The 15,287-nt window shown below is 40.6% G+C and overlaps 1 protein-coding gene across 2 annotated transcripts in view; it reads left to right on the top strand.

Annotated features, from left to right (window-relative positions):
• PSMD14 (proteasome 26S subunit, non-ATPase 14) overlaps positions 1-15,287 on the top strand; it is a 217,560-nt gene that overhangs the window by 155,888 nt on the left and 46,385 nt on the right. For both annotated transcript variants that reach the window (XR_003942874.1, XM_030210102.1), the window contains exon 7: positions 3,390-3,497. Coding sequence is in view for 1 of the 2 variants with exons in the window: in XM_030210102.1 (XP_030065962.1) it covers positions 3,390-3,497 (108 nt within the window). In the remaining variant the exon portion in view is untranslated. The remainder of the gene's footprint in view (positions 1-3,389; positions 3,498-15,287) is intronic.

Below are 15,287 nucleotides of genomic sequence, written 5' to 3'. Positions count from 1 at the left end.
TATTTTAGTCCTCTGTTTTGATCTGTGAGTTGCGCATAGACCAAAGGTGCTATTAAAGACTGAGTGTATGAAATAGGCAGCATTATATGAACAAAATTATTCAACAAGAAAACAGACCTTTAACATGAATTTAACAAGCCTGAGAAATTATAAACTATCATATGCTGCAGATTCATGCAGTGATAATAAACAGAAAAGGAAATAAGAGGTTTCCTTAAGCTAGCCAAACTGCTAATGGTTTTGTTATAAGCTGTCTACTATTGCACTGACCTCTGAAAAGTCTCAAGACACTAGTACCAGGAAATAAAAGTGGCCAGATACACTGTGGGAAAGCCGTAATAATAACAATGCCCTATCGTAATGTTCTAGAAGGTGGTACACTCTTCATAGTTTAATATTTGGTGTGATGTAAAGCAGATTTATACAGGCATTCTGATTGTTGGACATAAATGGGTTTTCTAATTGCAGTAACAAGGTACAAATAGCTTTCAAATTTAATTTAGGCAGTAGACTAAGAACAGTTTTAAATTCAGCCATCCCAGGAATTTCTAGAAACTTAGCAAAGATTTTTTTTTTTGGTGGTTGTGCATTAATTAATCCTTAGGGTATGCAGTTTTCATATTACTGTGTCTAAAGTTTCCATTCTTCACCGGGAGGCGACCACTTTACTGTCATCGGATTGCATCATGCTGTCCTTCTAAATAAATAAACAGAGGGAAGAAGCCTTCAGCTTGTACACACCTCCTATTACCCACCAGGGCATATTCTTGAATCTTACTGTGGTATAATTAACACCTACTTCACCCATTACTCATTAGTGCGCTGGACATTAATGAGGCTCTTTATTATGATATGAGGCTATAAAGGAGGAGTGTTTTTTTTTAAGTAGAAAAACAATTGCAGGATTTTGTAGAAATTAGAATGTGCAATGCATTAGTGATCTGATATTTTTTATTGCTTACTAGATCAAATTGTAGACTGCAGGTTGAGCATACTAGTTTCCTTAAGGCAGTTGCTATAGTGATGGCCGTGAATTCCTTTAAATTGTGTGGTTTTACACTCTAGTTGAGCAAAATCTATTTTTATTGGTTATCAAAATTGTTAAAACAAAACCAGTTAAGGATTACACACTGAAATTTACTGATCCGTTTACAAACCGGCTAGCTTGCCAAATGCTTTTTTTTTTCTTATTTATTGAACAGGTTGCTATTGGCCTTTTGATTATAAGCAAAATCTGCAGTTAATAATGGTTTGATTTTATGTTCTTCATATAAAGCATATTGATCGGTAGCCATACTTGATAGGTCATGTTTTATAGTATTTTGATAAGTTAGACAGATATTTAGAATTAACGATTGCAATGTAATAAGTGTATGCCAGCTTTTTTTTTTCATTATTTGTACTCATGCAGTACAATGAAATCCAGGTTTAATACTACAGCCATTGTGAAGTATATCAAACGTTGATTATTGTACCATGCCAAATTATTGTTCCTTGGGGTAAATTTTTTTTGTTCCATTTCCTATATGGTCCTCCAGAGACTTAGGATGTCTTGTTTTGTTTTGCTTTTTTAATTTAGCATCCACATCTGTTTGTTATTGTTGCTCCATGGGTATTTACAGATGTTTACCATTGAGAAAGTGCTTTAAACTCAAATTTCAACAGTTAGATAGCCAATAAAAGTGCAGCATGTTTTATGCAAAAGTGTTTTACAAAATTGTTTAGTGCTAAGAGAGCAACCTTTAGAGATGGGACTACTGTAAAAAAAAAAGATATATTCACTTACACTTATGAAGGAGGAAAACATATGGATATACAGAAACTGTCAGTTTCAAGCAGAACTTGTTTTGTACAGGAGTGAAATTATACTTAATGTTTTTAAAATCCTTTTGGTGATGTAATCATTCAGGCTGGCTAGAAATTAGATTACTATCTAGAAATGCAGTTTCAGATTAAAGCTGTGCATACCCATGATTTGCAGTTTAATTTTAGGAAATAGGGTATGGCTTAAACCTAATTTTCACAACTGTTAAATCAAGAATCATGTCAGAGATTGTGGCATATGGGGGTAAGATTGATAGAACTGTCTAAATTTAAAATGTGCACTTAGCACTGATGTTTTACAGTCTGTTTAGTTCTTTTTTTTTTTTTTTTTCTCGATACTGATTATCTCCCTGGCAGTATCTGAACATCATTGCAATTGAAGCCACATACTACCTATTTAACCAACTGTGCAATGGGTAAAATAGGATGTTACGTGCAGGATGTTTTTCCATGAATATACTTTATATAGTACTGTTCTTTGACAACCCCTTATTTAGTTTGTTTAAAAGCCCTCCAAATAATCTTTGCATAACTTGTTAAATAATGTAGATTAATGATCTTATATCCTGTTAATCAAGTCAAATGATACAAAAAAAATCTTGAAAAATGTTTAGTTTATATTTACCCAAGACTAAGCAGTAAAAAAAAAAAAAAAAATATAGTGAACTGTTAGTCTGATTGCAAGATTGGTTTGCCAAGACAACAACAACAGGAACATGTCCAAAAATTCTGCATAAGGTTTTCAAATCTGCGGGAGACAAATCAAGCGTATGAAGATGACAAGCAATTAGATTCCAAAAGCGTAGAGTAGTCTTGGCAAAAGAAATAGTTCTAGATCATAACATGGTTTTGGATAAAAGTGATAAGACACTGATTTAGGTACATGACAGCAGTATGATCTTTAAACATCCCTCTTAGTTGACCTACAATCTGAAAGCAAACACAAATGGATTTCTAGCAGTGCAATTATGAATCACAGATGACCTTGGTTTTTTTTATTCTGTTTTTTTTTCTCTGACAGAACATTTTTAATTCATCAGACGGAGCAGATACTACTTGTAGTCAAAAGAAACAGAAAGCATCTCACTAGAAGTGAATATAAGGGCCAAGTTCCTTGCTATGATTTTGTTGTCATTTCAAGTATTGTGGTATTATAATTGATATGACAGGACTGGGCCTGAAGCATAGTCCCTTAGCTGTGCGCACTTGCCATTCTAGTTTCTCCTAGTTATTCATGTTGAATAAATAAAATGTAATTAGTAAACTTATGCAGAACTTTAATATTAAGATATATGTGCTGAAGATTTGCATTCAAACTTTGCATTTAAAGATAAATGTTTCAGAAAAATCACAAGTTTTGGTGTCACATTATTAGATGTTGGTATGCTGATGGTTCATTCAGCAGGAGGTTGGGTTGTTTTTTTTTTTTTTTAAATACTGTAATTAAATGGTTTTCTGGAAAAAAAGCCCAAAACAGATATGAGCAGATCATGTCCAATGTATGGCACTATTGTTTGCATTTAAAAAAAATAAAAAAGAATTGACACAACACCTTGCTTTTACAGGTTGTTATTGATGCCTTTAGATTGATCAATGCTAATATGATGGTGTTGGGACATGAACCAAGACAAACAACTTCCAATCTGGGTCATTTAAACAAGCCATCTATCCAGGTAAGGTTGTAATGAAATGTTAAGTCATCACATAATACAGTGTGATAGCATCTATTTTGGAGCACTTTCCACATACATTTTTTCCAAACTGTACCTCCTAATGGCAGATCCCCATCCTGCAACCAGAAAGACACAAACAAATGAGGTCCATGCCTTCTAAGAAAGAAATGGGGAAGTCTCCTGAAGTCTGTTTTCTAGTCCTGTCATCCCTGTCCCCATAAACAGCACCATTTTAGGTTCTCTTTACAAAAATGCATGATAACAAAAACAAACAAACAAAAAGCTATAGTTTTTCTTAGATTGGAAATTGAATCAAACGGAATAACAGTAGTTTTTAACATCCCTTTGAAACACCATTGCTTGTAACAAACGTCTAGTAATATCAGTAGGTGAAATGAAACCCCATCAGCAAACATATAGGAATGCAACATGAACATGGAAGAAGACTTCTTTTGGATGTGGCAGGGTCTTTGCAATAGTTATGAAGTGTATAGGGGTCTTTTTCTAACAATCATTCATGAATTTCATAATTCATCTGACTGAAAATAGATTTATGAACAGTAGTCTTTTTTTTTTTTTTTCCCCTCTCCATTCTGTTTTTTTCTACACCTGAAAGTGTTGTAGTTTCTAAATATTCTTCAGTCATATGGAGCAATATTTACTGTCTGGATAAGTGAAGGTACTGCTATTGTTGGTGCTTGTTTCAATGGTTGTGCGTTGTCACTTGGATCCATCCAGAGTGTAGAACAAACATTACATTTCATTAAGGTCTTATAGCCCACTACAATCAACAAGTTCTAAGAGGATAACAAGAATAACAAGAAAAAGAGCATACTCTAGATAGTTGTACAAAATAGTCTCAATCACCAGAAACAAAATTTAACATTTATGAATTGAGAAGAATATTTTCTAAAAAGGAAAGTCTTTAGTAATTTCTGAAACTCATGGTAAATAGTGTTGCAGTAGTCCAATAATGGCAGTATTAATGACTGTACCACTAAGCGAAAGACAGCAGATTTGAAATATTTACGGATAATCCACAACTTTTTAAGTAAAAAAAAAAATTTACTAACTGCCTTATTAACCTGAATATTAAAAGAAAATTGAATGTCTAACATTCTCAAAACTGAATTGAGGTTCAAATCAAAATAATCAACCTTAACAGTAGGGTTATCTTTCAGAAAGAACTTAGTTTTTTCTTTATTTAACTTCAATCTAAATGAGCACACCCAGGGGTCAACAGCCTGAAGATAGCGTGACAAATTAGTTTCATGGAATAAATTACCTGGAGTAAAAGGTATCAATACTGTAATGTCTGCATAAATATAAAATTTCAATTTGAGTGATTCTAAATAATTTATTTATTTATTTATTGTACGTTTATACCCCACGTTTTTCCCACAGTTGTGCAGGCTCAAAGTGGCTTACAGTGCATTAAATAAATACAAATACAAGAAAATTAATTAGAATAGAAGGAACGGGGAAGAAGAAAATAGGGAAGGAGAGGAGAGTCTAAAATGGTCCGTAGGTACGTTGGTAGAAAGGACTGCAGGCAGTACGTTTAATCCGTGGAGTTGACTGAACAGGCGACCAGATACACCAGGATGATCTCGCATGAAGTTGCTCCTCGACCGTCCACTCCTGCTCCCAGAGCTATCGGTGCAACGACCCATTCATTCGCACACATCCTCAACGGGAACAGCAGGAGAAACAGAGTGGGAGTTAACCAGACAAGCAGGCCGGTATCGCAGCTTGAGTCGGCAGGGCAGCACGTTCCAGGAGGGCCCAGCGGTTCAGATGCAACGACCAATGGCCAGCAACCGACCAAGCACCAGGATTGCTAATGATTGCATCAAAATGTTAAACAACAAGGGTGAAAGAAGAGGCCCCTGTAGCACACCACATACAGCATCCCATGAGTCAGAAAATTCACCCTGCATCTTCACCTTATAAGTACATAAGTAGTGCCATACTGGGAAAGACCAAAGGTCCATCTAGCCCAGCATCCTGTCACCGACAGTGGCCAATCCAGGTCAAGGGCACCTGGCACGCTCCCCAAACGTAAAAACATTCCAGACAAGTTATACCTAAAAATGCGGAATTTTTCCAAGTCCATTTAATAGCGGTCTATGGACTTGTCCTTTAGGAATCTATCTAACCCCTTTTTAAACTCCGTCAAGCTAACCGCCCGTACCACGTTCTCCGGCAACGAATTCCAGAGTCTAATTACACGTTGGGTGAAGAAAAATTTTCTCCGATTCGTTTTAAATTTACCACACTGTAGCTTCAACTCATGCCCTCTAGTCCTAGTATTTTTGGATAGCGTGAACAGTCGCTTCACATCCACCCGATCCATTCCACCCATTATTTTATACACTTCTATCATATCTCCCCTCAGCCGTCTCTTCTCCAAGCTGAAAAGCCCTAGCCTTCTCAGCCTCTCTTCGTAGGAAAGTCGTCCCATCCCCACTATCATTTTCGTCGCCCTTCGCTGTACCTTTTCCAATTCTACTATATCTTTTTTGAGATACGGAGACCAGTACTGAACACAATACTCCAGGTGCGGTCGCACCATGGAGCGATACAACGGCATTATAACATCCGCACACCTGGACTCCATACCCTTCCTAATAACACCCAACATTCTATTCGCTTTCCTAGCCGCAGCAGCACACTGAGCAGAAGGTTTCAGCGTATCATCGACGACGACACCCAGATCCCTTTCTTGATCCGTAACTCCTAACGCGGAACCTTGCAAGACGTAGCTATAATTCGGGTTCCTCTTACCCACATGCATCACTTTGCACTTGTCAACATTGAACTTCATCTGCCACTTGCACGCCCATTCTCCCAGTCTCGCAAGGTCCTCCTGTAATCGTTCACATTCCTCCTGCGACTTGACGACCCTGAATAATTTTGTGTCATCGGCGAATTTAATTACCTCACTAGTTATTCCCATCTCTAGGTCATTTATAAATACATTAAAAAGCAACGGACCCAGCACAGACCCCTGCGGGACCCCACTAACTACCCTCCTCCACTGAGAATACTGGCCACGCAATCCTACTCTCTGCTTCCTATCTTTCAACCAGTTCTTAATCCATAATAATACCCTACCTCCGATTCCATGACTCTGCAATTTCTTCAGGAGTCTTTCGTGCGGCACTTTGTCAAACGCCTTCTGAAAATCCAGATATACAATATCAACCGGCTCCCCATTGTCCACATGTTTGCTTACCCCCTCAAAAAAATGCATTAGATTGGTGAGGCAAGACTTCCCTTCACTAAATCCGTGCTGACTTTGTCTCATCAGTCCGTGTTTTTGTATATGCTCTGCAATTTTATTCTTAATAATAGCCTCCACCATCTTGCCCGGCACCGACGTCAGACTCACCGGTCTATAATTTCCTGGATCTCCTCTGGAACCCTTCTTAAAAATCGGAGTAACATTGGCTACCCTCCAGTCTTCCGGTACTACACTCGATTTTAGGGACAGATTGCATATTTCTAACAGTAGCTCCGCAAGTTCATTTTTTAGTTCTATTAATACTCTGGGATGAATACCATCAGGTCCCGGTGATTTACTACTCTTCAGCTTGCTGAACTGACCCATTACATCCTCCAAGGTTACAGAGAATTTGTTTAGTTTCTCCGACTCCCCCGCTTCAAATATTCTTTCCGGCACCGGTGTCCCCCCCAAATCCTCCTCGGTGAAGACCGAAGCAAAGAATTCATTTAATTTCTCCGCTACGGCTTTGTCCTCCTTGATCGCCCCTTTAACACCATTTTCGTCCAGCGGCCCAACCGACTCTTTGGCCGGTTTCCTGCTTTTAATGTATCTAAAAAAATTTTTACTATGTATTTTTGCTTCCAATGCTAATTTCATCTCAAAGTCCTTTTTTGCCCTCCTTATCTCCGCTTTGCATTTGGCTTGGCATTCCTTATGATCTATCCTGTTACTTTCAGTTGGTTCTCTTCTCCACTTTCTGAAGGATTGTTTTTTGGCTCTAATGATTTCCTTTATCTTACTGTTTAGCCACGCCGGCTGACGTTTAGTCTTTTTTCCCTTTTTTCTAATACGTGGAATATATTTGTCCTGAACCTCCAGGATGGTGTTTTTAAACAGCATCCACGCCTGATGCAAGTTTTTTACTCTGCGAGCTGCTCCTTTCAGTCTTTTTTTCACCATTTTTCTCATTTTGTCGTAATCACCTTTTCTATAGTTAAACGCTAGCGTACTTGATTTCCTAGTTTCACTTCCTTCAATGCCAATATCAAAACCGATCATATTATTTAGAAATCCTTGAAACCAAGCTACAGCAAAACCTTGAATCCCTAACAAATCAAGGAGAGAAAGCAGGACACCATGATCCACCAGGTCAAAAGCGCTGGACAGGTCAAATTGAACTATAATAGAGCTCTGACCTTGACTCAAGAGCCTTTGATCAAATGTAACTAAGGAGCAGACCACGGTCTCACTGCTGAAACCACAATGACATCCTGATTGGGACCCATGCAACAATTGAAAATAATCCAAGAATTAATCCTACTTTTCAGTTACCCATCCCTCCATCACTTTAACAAATAGAGGGATGGATGCCACTGGTCTATAATTTACCAACGTTCAAACGCTGCCTTTAGGATTCTTTAATATTGGAGTCAAAACAATACCACCTTGTAAAGGGGGAATTTTTACCTAATTCAAAGGGGTCTTTTACAAAGCATGCCAGCGTTTTTAGCCTTAGTAAAAGGAACCCTGAAACTGTAAATTTAACCAATTGGTAAGAAAACACATAAAACTGGGACTCAGAGATAGACTCCAAAAACATGTTATCCAAATTCAGGCAGACAACCAGGTAGCAATGTCTTATGTCAAAAGTTGGTGCTGGAGGGGGGGTTTGGGTTCCTACCCCTTGTGTCAGGAAGCTTGTAGATATGTGGCAGTGGGCTCTTTCACCGAATGATCCTCTTTGCAGTATACCTTCCAGGCAAGAAAAAACTGCCTAGCGGACAGATTCAGCAGGATATTGCAACCACATGAGTGGTCCCTTAACATGGTGTAGCCCGAAAGATCTTCCGAGAGTGGGACACCCCTTCTGTGGATCTTTTTACTACTCATCTCAACAATAGAGTCTCTCAGTTCTGCTCCAGGCTTGGAACACATGGCAGACTAGTGTCAGATGCTTTTCTCCTACTTTGGGAGAGGACTTCTGTATGCATATTCTCCTACACCTCTGATAGAGAAGACCTTGCTGAAACTCAGGCAAGACCAAGGCACCATGATACTGATCACTCTTCATTGGTTGTGACAGATATGGTTCCATCTTCTGGAGTTGTCTTCAGAAGATCTATGGAGATTGGACTGTTTTCTGACCCTCATTACGCAGAACAAGGGGTCCCTTCCATATCCCAACCTTCAATCTCTGACCCTCATGGCTTGGCTGTTGGGAGCATAGAACTCAAATCCCTCAAATTGTCTGGGGGTATCTCCTGTATCTTGCGGGCTTCCAAAAAAGACTCCACTAAGAGGTGTTACTCTTTTAAATGGAGAACATTTGTCATCTGGTGTGAGTAAAGGCAAGGTCTTAGATCCCTTCTCTTGCCCTACACAAAAACTACTTGAGTACCTCCTGCACCTCTCTGAGTCTGATTTAATCTTAGTGCAATTGGTACTTATCATCAGTGTGTAGCAGGTGAGTCCATCTCTGTACAGTTGTTCGCTTTATGAGAGGTTTGTTGACAAAGCCCCCTACCAAACTTCCAGTTGTGTCAATATAGTCCATCTCAATATAGTCCTCACCCAGCTGATGAAAGCTCCTTTGAGCCTCTGGATACTTACCATCTGAAGTTTTTGGCCAGGAAAGTTGTATTTCTGGTGGCAATCATTTCAGCTTGCAGAGTCAGTGAGCTCCAAGCCCTAGTAACGCTCACCCACCATATATTAAATTAAATTTCATCACAACAGAGTAGTCCTCTGCACGCATCCCAAGTTCCTTCTTAAGGTCATGTTGGAGTGCCATCTTAATCAGTCAGTTGTTCTTCCAACATTTTCCCCCAGACCTTAAGTCCATCCTGGCAAAACTGTACTACGTACTTTGCACTGCAAGCAAGCCTTAGCCTTCTATCTGAAGCGGACTAAAGCCCATAGACAGTCCACCCAGCTTTTCATTTTTTACCCCAACAGGTTGGAGGTGGCCATTGGCAAACGCACACTTTCAAATTGGATAGTAGACTACATATCCTTTCCTTAGGCCCAGGCAGGGCTGATTTTCATGGAACATGTCATGGCTCACAGTGTTAGAGCCACGGCTGCGTCAGTTGCCCACCTGAGATCAGCCTCCACAGAGGAGATTTGCAAGGCTGCAACGTGGTCTTCAGTCCACACATTCACATCCCACTACTTTTGGATCAGGACACCCAACTTGACCGTCTGTTTGGACAGGCAGTTCTGCAGAATTTGTTTGGTGTCTAGAATCTAACTCCACCCTCCTAGGCCCTGTTTTATTCTGTTCCAGGCTGCAGCTACACCTAGTATGTATACAGTTTCAGGTTGATTGAGGTTTTAGTCTCGACGTTTCAAGACTCCATTATCCTAGCTTTTTTGTTTTCGGTGAGCCTGGTAGCTAGCGAGTCCCACATGTGGGAATAACGCAGCCTGTTTGTCCTCGGAGAAAGCAAAGTTGCTTACCTGTAGCTGGTGTTCTCCCAGGACAGCAGACCACTTATTCCCACATACCCTCTCACCTCCCCTAGGAGGAGTTTTTGATTGTACCCTTATGCTTGTCACCTGACTGGAGGACCTGCGCTCAAGCATTAGGCAGGAAGGCTCCAGCGCATGCATCCACACTGGGGCTCCGTCGGACGACTTCACCCACATGTGAGAATAAGCGGTCTGCTTGTCCTTGGAGAACACCAGCTACAAGTAAGTATCTTTGCTATGTGTTCTAGGTTCTGCAACAGAACTGGTCTATTATCAGTGCTAATTCTCTTTAGGGTCTTCTGATTTTATAGCTCAGGATTTACATCCACTTTGAGCGTCTACTGTTTCATACAGGAATAATACTTGTATGTATCTTATTGCCTTGTCATTAGTGCTGAAAAACTTTCTCAGTCCATACCAGCTGTTTTTGCCAAGTGATCCAATTCGATCACTGTTCATAAAAGTCAATGTTGTCTTCTTCATCCAGACTTTATTTTGGGAATAACTGATGTATTGACTTGTGTCCAGGTATCATGCTTACTAGACTTCTCTTTGGAAATATGTTCCTTTCCCAGCTTGTGTCTTGGCCATCTTCGCCATTTTCATAGTCTTGACCTTGTTTGTATGCATAAATGTGCTAAAGTTACAAGTGGGGTTCTTTAGCCCTCAGTACACATGCTCATGCATGATCCCTCTATCTTGCAGTCTTCAGCCTTTCAAGCAACACTTGGTGATTGAGGCATCATCTTTACAAAGAATAGGTGCCCTTGTCTCTCTTAATGAGCATGTGGTTATATATATCCATAGCTATCAAAAATCATTTTCTCTTATTTTTACAGTACCAACAGCACTTCATAGTTAATGAAGTCTGGTGTACTTGGCAATAAATTCACTTAGTTTTCTACTGTTATTACTTTTTCCAGCTGTCGGGATGGTTATCTTATTTGTCATCTTGGTTCTGTCAATGCTGTTGTATTTCTTCAGTATGAAAAAGAACCCCTTGTTTAGTGCCATGTGATATCAATCAATGCCACCAACATATCACAGCCTTACTTGCCTTTGGTCCTATAGCTCTTGGTATATTTGAATGCCCTTTTCGCCTAGGCTTGCCTTTCATATTTTATGTTTATTTGATTATACTACCCATTTTAAAGTCTAAGCAGTTTTTAGTTCCTCAAAAACAAATGGGGGTATATAAAACAGGAAATTTACACAGGACACAAAGTTAGGGGTAAAAGATTTACAAATTAGGGAATAAGCAAAAGGATCTGTATTACACTTTAAATTCAGTATGTATGAGTGAGATACAGAAGGGAAATGGGAGAACAAACATAGAACCTCAGTTCTGTAATAGCACACCACATCATCTGCATGGTTTGGGGGGGGGGGGCAATCAGGTTAATGCTGAGTAAAATCCAGATTTTAAAAATGGGCTTTCAAGGATAACATAGTAACAGTAAATGATGGCAGAAGAAGACTAATATGTCCTATGAACTTAATACGAAGCACAATATCAAAGGCTTTGCTGAAATGCAAGTAGACTACATTGAGCAGGTGCTCTCAATTAGAGAGCTGGGAATATGGGAATCCCGCAGGAACCTTGCAGGTATCACCACCAGGTCCTCAAGAACCCCACAGGAATGGGGTATGAAATGCGTTCGAGCCTCCCACTTACCCAATGTCCTCCACAGGCAAAACTGTTCCTCCTCCTCCTCCTTTCAGTAATCTCAGCAACCCATCATTCTGCTCCCTCACTTACCCAGCATCCTCCATAGGCAAGCTGTGCCTTCTCCTTACTTCAGTAATCTCAACAAATCAGCACTCTGAAAACTCATCTACTAGAAATATTTTGAAGTTAAGATATTATGCAGAAAAGTACAGAGCGATAAACTTGTTGCTGAAACTCAAAGGAGCTGTATACAGTAGGGGATGAGAAGCTGATGTGCAAAGACCAGGAGAGAAACCTCAGGTTGATAGTGTCTAAGGATCTCAAGGTGGCAAAACAATATGGATAAGTTGGTGGCTACAGTTAAAGGATGCTAGGCTGTATATAGAGGGTTATAATTACCCTGTGCAGGCCAGTGATAAGGCCTTACTCGGAGTAGTTTCTCCAGTTTGGAGACCATTGTTCAGTAAGGATATAGCAAGACTTGGAGCAGTTCAGAAGAAAGCAACTAAAATGGTGTGGGGTCTGCACCAGAATACATATGAGAGAGACTTGAAAACCTGAATGTGTATATTTTACAGGAAAATAAGAATGGTGAGATATGATACAGACATTTAATATTGGAAAAACTAGGTTGGTTCATTAATACTTGAAGCTATAGAACTAAAAGATCTAAAATGAAGCCACAAGGAGGTAAACTTAAAAAGAACATCAGGAAATATATTTTCATGGAAAAAGTGGTGGATGCTTGGAATACCCTCCCAATGGAGTTAGTGGGGACAAAAACAATGACAGAATTCAGAAATGTATGGGAGGATCCCAATGTGAAAAGAGGATAGAATCAAAGTATAGGTCATTTCTACTTAAAGTAAAACTTAAAGTTTTCTCACTTCAAAAAAAGCATAGAGGGATTAATCTTCAAGGAGTGGCAGTTAAAACTCTAACTATACAACTGGTCAAGCCAGATGAGCAGTGCTGGTCTTTATCTGCTGTCTGTTACTGTGTCTGCAATGAGATCAGCTGACTGTGCCCACTTTAAATTCTCCTTTGTAGATGATGATGTCTCTGCCTCTCTGTGCATTGACTTTGAAAGTACCTGCAAAAGAACACAAGGATCTTGCAAAGTGGAATGATCCTCCTCAGAGAATTGCAAGCCCAAAGCACACCCTTCAGCGCTCACACAAGCTGGATGTCAAGGCAACCTTGAAGATTCTGTCTAATGTACTAAAGAAGCACAGATGCCGTGGTGCACGTATTGCTCTGAGTGCTACCCCTTAGTTCAGATCTTAATTGCCATCTCCTGTGCTACCTACTCCATGAAAAAGACTCCAGCCAGGCAGTCGTGCTGACCTATGTCTTACTCCATTGGTGCAGATTTCTGCTGAACTTCTCAGAGTAGATAGGCTAGCCCACCATATAAGTGCAGATCATGAGAATGTCCTAGCACAATTGCTGTGCACTGACAGGACAGACCTAGTTCAGACAGTCTTGCTTGCCTGCTGAGCAGCATCATACCATCTATCACATTACCTTTTCCAGAGCAGCCACATTAGCTACTGTAAAAGATTTTTTTTTTAAAGTTTGTCAAAAGTTACTGTAAACATTTGCTATCTGCACAATATCAGCGATCAAGTATAATAGCTTCTTAATCCATGGACATTACTCCTGTAACAAGAGCTATTTGTTCATCCCCAAATCTCATGGAGGGGCATAATTGAAAGGGACGCCAAAGTTTTGCTGAGGACATCCTCACAGAATGTCCCAGTGAAGGGGCGGGAAACCCTGTATTATCGAAACAAGGTGGACGTCCATCTTTCGTTTTGATAATACGGTCGGGGACGACCAAGGGTTGGCATTTAGGTCGTCCTTAGAGATGGTCGTCCCTAGACTTGGTCGTTTCTGATTTTTGGCGATAATGGAAACCAAGGATTCCCATCTCAGAAATGACCAAATGCAAGCCCTTTGGTCGTGGGAGGAGCCAGCATTCATGCTGCACTGGTCCCCCTGACATGCCAGGACACCAACCGGGCACCCTAGGGGGCACTGCAGTGGACTTCATAAATTGCTCCCAGGTACATAGCTCTCTTACTTTGTGTGCTGAGCCCCCCAACCCCCCCCCCCCTCAAAACCCACTACCCACAACTGTACACCATTACCATAGCCCTTACGGGTAAAGGGGGGCACCTACATGTGGGTACAGTGGGTTTGTGGTGGGTTTTGGAGGGCTCACATTTACCACCACAAGTGTAACAGATAGGGGGGATGGGCCTGGGTCCGCCTGCCTGAAGTGCACTGCACCCACTAAAACTGCTCCAGGGACCTGCATACTGCTGTGATGGACCTGTGTATGACATTTGAGGCTGGCATAGAGGTGGCACAAAATATTTTGAAAGATGTTTTTTGAGGGTGGGAGGGGGTTAGTGACCACTAGGGGGAGTAAGAGGAAGTGATCCCCGATTCCGGTGGTCATCTGGTCAGTTCGGGCACCATTTTTTGGCTTGGTCATAAGAAAAACAGGACTAGGTAAAGTCGTCCAAGTGCTCGTCAGGGACGCCCTTTTTTTCCATTATGAGTTGAGGACGCCCATGTGTTAGGTACGCCCAAGTCCCACTTTCGCTACGCCCCCGTGAACTTTGGTCGTCCCCACGACGGAAAGCAGTTGGGGACGCCCAAAATCGGCTTTCGATTATGTTGATTTGGGCGATCCTGTGAGAAGGACACCCATCTTCCGATTTGTGTCGAAAGATGGACGTCCTCTTTCGAAAATGAGCCTGATAGTCTCTCTGCTATCTCAAGGTGGCCATTCCCTTCCTGTCGTCTTCATTGCAGTGAGCTTTCATAAAGAAACCAAGAAAATTACTCAGACCCAGACATGATTCCTCCAGAACCTTCTTTGAAGTGGAGGCATCCTCTACAGACCTTTCCTCCAATCTTTTTCCTCTCGCACAACATTTCCCTATGAGTCTCTCTCTTACAAGATTTGTTCAGCATGTGTTAAAAGAGGTTCCCTTCCCTTTTCAGCATGAAGGAGAACCCTGTTTGAGCTGTAGTTCACTGAAGCCCTGAAGGCCACTGTAGCCATCCCAATTAATGACTTTTTCTAAGTACAGCAGCTTTGTATGTGGCAAACCCAACTAATGATTCAGCTAGCACCCGTAATCAGTAAAGTTCCAACTTTCACATTCATCAGCATAGCTGGATCATCAATGAACTATAAAGGAAATGCAGGAAACGTTCAAATTTGCCACTGGGTAAAGATCTCAGACGCTTAGATCACTTATGAAGAAAGTATTCCAAGGTGCAATGCTATCTTTCTATCACAGCTCATCAATTTTACATCTCTCAACTGTGCCCCACTGTCTACCTCATCCTACTGGTGACTGAGCATAACCCAATATTATAGAAGTTTCTGCTGTTGTAGGAT

Source organism: Microcaecilia unicolor, chromosome 7 (genome assembly GCF_901765095.1).
Source record: "Microcaecilia unicolor chromosome 7, aMicUni1.1, whole genome shotgun sequence".
Classification (NCBI taxonomy): Eukaryota; Metazoa; Chordata; class Amphibia; order Gymnophiona; family Siphonopidae; genus Microcaecilia; species Microcaecilia unicolor.
The sequence above is the reverse complement of the archived record's forward strand: the minus strand, read 5'-3'. Positions and strand labels throughout refer to the sequence as shown.